Below are 7,500 nucleotides of genomic sequence, written 5' to 3'. Positions count from 1 at the left end.
TGAAGATGAAGATGAAGATGAAGATGAAGATGATGAAGATGAAGATTATGATGAAGATGAAGATGAAGATGATGAAGATTATGATGAAGATGAAGAAGATGATGATGAAGATGATGAAGATGAAGATGAAGATGATGAAGATTATGATGAAGATGAAGATGAAGATGAAGATGAAGATGATGAAGATGAAGATGAAGATGAAGATGATGAAGATGAAGATGAAGATGATGAAGATTATGATGAAGATGAAGATGAAGATGATGAAGATGAAGATGAAGATGATGAAGATTATGATGAAGATGAAGATGAAGATGAAGATGATGAAGATGAAGATGAAGATGAAGATGATGAAGATGAAGATCTCTCTCTCCTCTCTTCTCTCTCTGGATGAGTTTCTTCGTATATTTATAAAATACATTGAAAACGTTTATTTTGTTATATTTACGTATTCATGACGTCACAACTGGTCACGTGGGTTCGTCTGATCCTAAAAAATCATCTTTTATTCACCCTCGTACGCGCGCACACGCACGCGCAGCCACCACAGCTGCGGACACGTGAGCGTCTCTCTCCTCACACGCGCAACCGGAAGTAGTTTTCTCTTTTCAAAATAATTCTCTTGAATGTTTCTTGATGTTTGAAGCACGTTTGTGTTTGACGTTCTTGTGTGTTTGTGCGACTGTCACGTGATGTTTGAAGCACGTTTGTGTTTGACGTTCTTGTGTGTTTGTGCGACTGTCACGTGATGTTTGAAGCACGTTTGTGTTTGACGTTCTTGTGTGTTTGTGCGACTGTCACGTGATGTTTGAAGCACGTTTGTGTTTGACGTTCTTGTGTGTTTGTGCGACTGTCACGTGATGTTTGAAGCACGTTTGTGTTTGACGTTCTTGTGTGTTTGTGCGACTGTCACGTGATGTTTGAAGCACGTTTGTGTTTGACGTTCTTGTGTGTTTGTGCGACTGTCACGTGATGTTTGAAGCACGTTTGTGTTTGACGTTCTTGTGTGTTTGTGCGACTGTCACGTGATGTTTGAAGCACGTTTGTGTTTGACGTTCTTGTGTGTTTGTGCGACTGTCACGTGATGTTTGAAGCACGTTTGTGTTTGACGTTCTTGTGTGTTTGTGCGACTGTCACGTGATGTTTGAAGCACGTTTGTGTTTGACGTTCTTGTGTGTTTGTGCGACTGTCACGTGATGTTTGAAGCACGTTTGTGTTTGACGTTCTTGTGTGTTTGTGCGACTGTCACGTGATGTTTGAAGCACGTTTGTGTTTGACGTTCTTGTGTGTTTGTGCGACTGTCACGTGATGTTTGAAGCACGTTTGTGTTTGACGTTCTTGTGTGTTTGTGCGACTGTCACGTGATGTTTGAAGCACGTTTGTGTTTGACGTTCTTGTGTGTTTGTGCGACTGTCACGTGATGTTTGAAGCACGTTTGTGTTTGACGTTCTTGTGTGTTTGTGCGACTGTCACGTGATGTTTGAAGCACGTTTGTGTTTGACGTTCTTGTGTGTTTGTGCGACTGTCACGTGATGTTTGAAGCACGTTTGTGTTTGACGTTCTTGTGTGTTTGTGCGACTGTCACGTGATGTTTGAAGCACGTTTGTGTTTGACGTTCTTGTGTGTTTGTGCGACTGTCACGTGATGTTTGAAGCACGTTTGTGTTTGACGTTCTTGTGTGTTTGTGCGACTGTCACGTGATGTTTGAAGCACGTTTGTGTTTGACGTTCTTGTGTGTTTGTGCGACTGTCACGTGATGTTTGAAGCACGTTTGTGTTTGACGTTCTTGTGTGTTTGTGCGACTGTCACGTGATGTTTGAAGCACGTTTGTGTTTGACGTTCTTGTGTGTTTGTGCGACTGTCACGTGATGTTTGAAGCACGTTTGTGTTTGACGTTCTTGTGTGTTTGTGCGACTGTCACGTGATGTTTGAAGCACGTTTGTGTTTGACGTTCTTGTGTGTTTGTGCGACTGTCACGTGATGTTTGAAGCACGTTTGTGTTTGACGTTCTTGTGTGTTTGTGCGACTGTCACGTGATGTTTGAAGCACGTTTGTGTTTGACGTTCTTGTGTGTTTGTGCGACTGTCACGTGATGTTTGAAGCACGTTTGTGTTTGACGTTCTTGTGTGTTTGTGCGACTGTCACGTGATGTTTGAAGCACGTTTGTGTTTGACGTTCTTGTGTGTTTGTGCGACTGTCACGTGATGTTTGAAGCACGTTTGTGTTTGACGTTCTTGTGTGTTTGTGCGACTGTCACGTGATGTTTGAAGCACGTTTGTGTTTGACGTTCTTGTGTGTTTGTGCGACTGTCACGTGATGTTTGAAGCACGTTTGTGTTTGACGTTCTTTTGTGTTTGTGCGACTGTCACGTGATGTTTGAAGCACGTTTGTGTTTGACGTTCTTGTGTGTTTGTGCGACTGTCACGTGATGTTTGAAGGTCTTTGGTTTCGTTCGTGATTCTTGACGAAGCTCGTTCATGTTAACGGGGTTTATATTGATCATCAAACATAAACATGCAGATGTTGTAGAAGTTTTATCTTCTGATATCTGTGAAGCTCGTGCGGTCATAAAGGAATGTTATGACGTCACTGATCGATGGATCTTTATCGACAGTCTAGAGACGAACCTCGTCCTGCTTTTACTTTGAAGGGAAGAGGACCGGAAGATGCTGCAGATGATCGACGCGACGGTTCCGTCGGTGCTGAGCGGACTGGACTGTCCTGGACCTGCTGGACCTGCTGGACCTGCTGGACCTGCTGGACCTGCTGAGGTGGATCTCGGTTCCGCTCGCGCCTGTCACTCCAGAATCATCCTGGCGGAAGCGGAAGAACCGCGAGCGTCGACGCGCCAAGGATGCTTCGTTTCCCGCGGCAGGTGTGACGTCATGTCGGCGGAACCGCCGGCGACCACGAGCAGAGTGGTTCTGGTGAAGAAGGTTCTGAAGGACGGGGTCACGGTGCGTTCCCGCCATTTTAGCTTTATCACAATATTGTGTCAATGTTGGACGTGACGTCGCGTTTGATCAAACGACCGCAACGATGACGTCATAGAGCTTTAAAGATGGAAATGAACTTGTCTGGAGGTCAATGACGTCATAGACAAATCAGTGATCGATACATGATTCGATGATGAAACATTAGTGTCTCTGACGTAACAATTCAAGTTTGATCTCCATGGAAACAAACATGTCTGATATTAATGGTTTAATGACGTCAAGAAGATTTAATGACGTTATTGACATATTATTGACACATTATTGACATATTATTGACATATTATTGACATATTAATAATTATTGACATATTATTGACATATTATTGACATATTAATAATTATTGACACGTTATTGACATATTATTGACATATTAATAATTATTGACATATTAATAATTATTGACACGTTATTGACATATTATTGACACATTATTGACACATTATTGACATATTATTGACATATTAATAATTATTGACACGTTATTGACATATTATTGACATATTAATAATTATTGACATATTAATAATTATTGACACGTTATTGACATATTATTGACACATTATTGACATATTATTGACATATTATTAACATATTAATAATTATTGACATATTATTGACATATTAATAATTATTGACACGTTATTGACATATTATTGACATATTAATAATTATTTATTATTTATTATGTAATTTTATTTTATTTATTTATCAAAACCAGGAGAAAAGACTGAAGGAGATTGTGTGTGTGTCTTTGTGAGTCTGTGTGAGTCTGTGTGAGTCTGTGTGTGTCTGTGTGTGTCTTTGTGAGTCTGTGTGAGTCTGTGTGAGTTTGTGTGAGTCTGTGTGAGTCTATGTGTGTCTGTGTCAGTCTGTGTGTGTCTGTGTGTGCCTGTGTGAGTCTGTGTGTGTCTGTGTGTGCCTGTGTGAGTCTGTGTGAGTCTGTGTGAGTCTGTGCGTGTCTGTGTGAGTCTGTGTGAGTCTGTGTGTGTCTGTGTGAGTCTGTGTGGGTCTGTGTGAGTCTGTGTGTATCTGTGTGAGTCTATGAGTGTCTGTGTGAGTCTACGTGAGTCTGTGTGAGTCTGTGTGTGTCTGTGTGAGTCTATGTGAGTCTCTGTGTGTCCGTGTGAGTCTGTGAGTCTGTGTGTGTCCGTGTGAGTATGTGAGTCTGTGTGTGTCTGTGTGTGTCTGTGTGAGTCTGTGTGAGTCTGTGTTAGTCTATGTGTGTCTGTGTGAGTCTGTGTGTGTCTGTGTGTGTCTGTGTGTGTCTGTGTGTGTCTGTGTGAGTCTGTGTGTGTCTGTGTCAGTCTGTGTGAGTCTATGTGTGTCTGTGTCAGTCTGTGTGAGTCTTTGTGTGTCTGTGTGAGTCTATGTTTAAATATTTGAGTCCATGTGTGTCTGTGTGAATATATTTGAATTGGTAAGGTAAGGTAAGGTAAGGTAAGGTAAGGTAAGGTAAGGTAAGGTAAGGTAGAACTTTATTGATCCTCAGGTCTCCTTCAGGGAATTTGTTTTATTCCAATTAGACACAGAAATTACAGCAATTTTTCATCAAAAATAAATCAAAATAAAATAAGAACAAGAACAAAGAGAAATAAAGAACAAGATGATACAATCTAAGTCTAAAGATAAAGATAAAGAACAAGATCAAAGAAAAACAACATAGACAAAGATACAAAGACTAACATAGAACATCAAGATACTTTCACTTCTGCCCCCGAACTCAGAATTGTACAATTTAATAGCACGAGGAATGAATGAGTCCCTGAGTCTATTAGTGTTGCATCATGGGAGGAGCATTCGTGCTTCATCTGCTTCTCTGCTCACTGATGACAGTGTTCAGAGGATGACTGTCATCATCATGATGGACAGTAGTTTGTTCAATGATCTCCTCTCAGCAACTGTCACCAGTGAGTCCAGCTTCATGCCAACCACAGAACCAGCCCTCCTGATCAACCTGTTGACCTGTCCAACCTGTTGACACTCCTCTTGGACACATTTCCACCCCAACACACCACAGCATAGAACACTGGCCACCACAGACTGGTAGAACATGCAGAGGAGCTTCTTGCAGATGTTAAATGATAGAAGCCTCCTCAGAAAGTACTTCTACTCTGAACCTTCTTATATACATGGTCTGTGTTGCAGGACCAGTCCAGTTTACTGTCCATCCACACACCGAGGTACTTATAGTTGTCCACTATCTCCACCTCGTCGCCTCTGATGGACACTGGACGTGGCTTTGTCCTGGACCTCCCGAAGTCCAAGACCAGCTCCTTGGTCTTTGAGGTGTTCAGCTGCAAGTGGTTCCTCTCACTCCAGTTCACAAAGTCACGTATCAGACTCCTGTACTCGTCTTCGCTGTTGTCCCTGATGCATCCAACAATGGCAGTGTCGTCAGCATACTTCTGGACGAGACTCAGCTCTGAGTTGTAGCAGAAGTCTGAAGTGTAGATGGTGAAGAGGAGAGGGGCCAGTACTGTCCCCTGAGGTGCTCCTGTACTGCACACCACAGTGTCAGACTTGATGTCCTTCAGCCTGACATACTGTGGTCGATCAGTAAGATAGTCCGTAATCCAGGAGACCAGACCAGGGTCCACATGCATCTTAGTCAGTTTGTCCTGCAGCAGAGTGGGCTGGATAGTGTTGAAGGCACTAGAAAAGTCCAGGAACAGGATTCTCACTGAACCGCTTCCTTTATCCAAGTGGGAGTAGGTCCGATGCAGGAGGTGAAGGATGGCATCTTCTACACCAACTGCTGGCTGGTAGGCAAACTGCAGGGGGTCTTGCGCGTGCTGGACTTGTGGCCTGAGATGTTTGAGGACAATCCGCTCCAGTGTCTTCATCAGCTGCGAAGTCAGTGCCACCGGTCTGTAATCATTCAGCTCGGTCGGATCTTTTTAGGGACTGGAACGATACAGGAAGTCTTCCACAGAGTTGGTACTTTCCCCAGCCGTAGACTGAGGTTGAAGACATGCTGGAGTGGCTCAGCTAGTTCAGCAGCGCAGGTCTTTAGCAGTCGAGCAGACACTTGTCAGGACCAGCAGCCTTCCCTGGACGAATCCTCCGAAGTACATCCTGTACCTGGAGTGAGGTGAAGCTGGGAAGTGGTTGTGTGGAGCTGGGGGGGGCACAAGAAGGTGGGGCAGGTCCTGAGGCGGGCAGCAGTGAGGGTGAGGTGACCTGCTCAAACCTGTTGAAAAAGTTGTTTAGTCCATTTGCCTCCTCCAGCGTGTCCACTGCAGTCAGAGAGGACCTGGTCTTGTGTCCAGTGATGGTTTTAACATCATCCCAGACTCTCTTATTTCAAACAGCGGACAGTCTTATTAGGGGCGACAACGTCCAAGCAGAAATTAAAATAATCTGTTAGACAGTGTGTCTGACCCTCGATGTCCTCATGAGACTCAGCAGAACATCCCAGTCTGTTGTTTCAAAGCAGTCTCTGATGGCGTCCTCCACAGCTGGTGTCCACTTTCTGATTGTCTTAGTGGTCACAGTCTGTCTCTGCACCAGAGGAGTGACCTGGGACTGAAGGTGGACCAGGTTGTGATCGGACCTTCCAAGTGGAGGAAGAGGTTTGGCTCTGTAGGCGTCCTTCAAGTTGGAATAAAGAAGGTCAATTGTCCTGTTATTCCTGGTGGGACAATCCACGGCCTGATGGAAAGTAGGCAGAGTAGAGTCCAGGTGGATTAAAGTCTCCAGAGATGATGATAAACGCGTCAGGATGTTGATTCTGAAGTCGAGCTGTCATTGTGTGGATCTTCTCACAGGCAGATGGCGCCGCAGCGCTCGCAGGAATGTAGACACACAGCGATCACGTGACTGAACTCACGCGGTAGATAATATGGACGCATGCTGACAACAGTTCTACATCTTGACCAGCGTTTCTTCACGTCCATGATCAGACCTCCTGCTCTGACGGAGCTGAAACCCGGCAGGTCCACGAGTGAGTCCGGAGTCAGTGCGTGAGCCACGTCTCCGTGAAGATCAACAAGCTGCTCTCTCTGTAGATCCTCTGGTTGTTGAGGACAGACTCGTCCATCTTATTCGTCAGTGAATTGACGTTCATCGTGATCGTTGGGATCGTTGGTCTGTGACGTCTCCTATTGTCCGTTAGCTTAGCCTTTAGCCTCCTCCCTGCTCTACAGCCTCGTGGCGATCTCCAGCTCGTGCCATTGACATCAGCGACAGTAGATCCTCTCTTGAGTCAACAAGAAGATTCTCAACATGTTCAAAAGTATCCATTTAAAAATGATAGTAAAAAAAAAAAAAAAAAATAGAAAATTATAGAAATTGCTGCGGAGCTACTGGAGAGGCAGCCGTCCTCGTCGGCGCCTTTATGACGAGAATGTCATGACAGAATTATGGTCTGAGTTTACGTGACACTGTGTGACTGTGTGTCTATTTGAGTTTGTGCGACTGTGTGTGTGTGGCCATCTAGACACTAGTGTTTGTAAGTGTCACAACATCCCGAATGTTTCTTGTTCATTGTTGTGTGTTTTTGTCCTT

General features: G+C 44.2%; 1 protein-coding gene across 1 annotated transcript in view; it reads left to right on the top strand.

Annotated features, from left to right (window-relative positions):
• The first annotated feature begins 2,565 nt into the window (after window positions 1-2,565).
• The window catches only part of LOC148078953 (solute carrier family 71 member 1-like), a 21,485-nt gene continuing 16,550 nt past the window's right edge, over window positions 2,566-7,500 (top strand). The window contains exon 1 of the mRNA XM_087790384.1: window positions 2,566-2,954. Coding sequence (XP_087646510.1) covers window positions 2,664-2,954 — 291 coding nt within the window. The 5' untranslated portion in view covers window positions 2,566-2,663. The remainder of the gene's footprint in view (window positions 2,955-7,500) is intronic.

This window comes from Callionymus lyra, chromosome 5 (assembly GCF_982586985.1).
Source record: "Callionymus lyra chromosome 5, fCalLyr1.hap1.1, whole genome shotgun sequence".
Classification (NCBI taxonomy): Eukaryota; Metazoa; Chordata; class Actinopteri; order Syngnathiformes; family Callionymidae; genus Callionymus; species Callionymus lyra.
The sequence above is the reverse complement of the archived record's forward strand: the minus strand, read 5'-3'. Positions and strand labels throughout refer to the sequence as shown.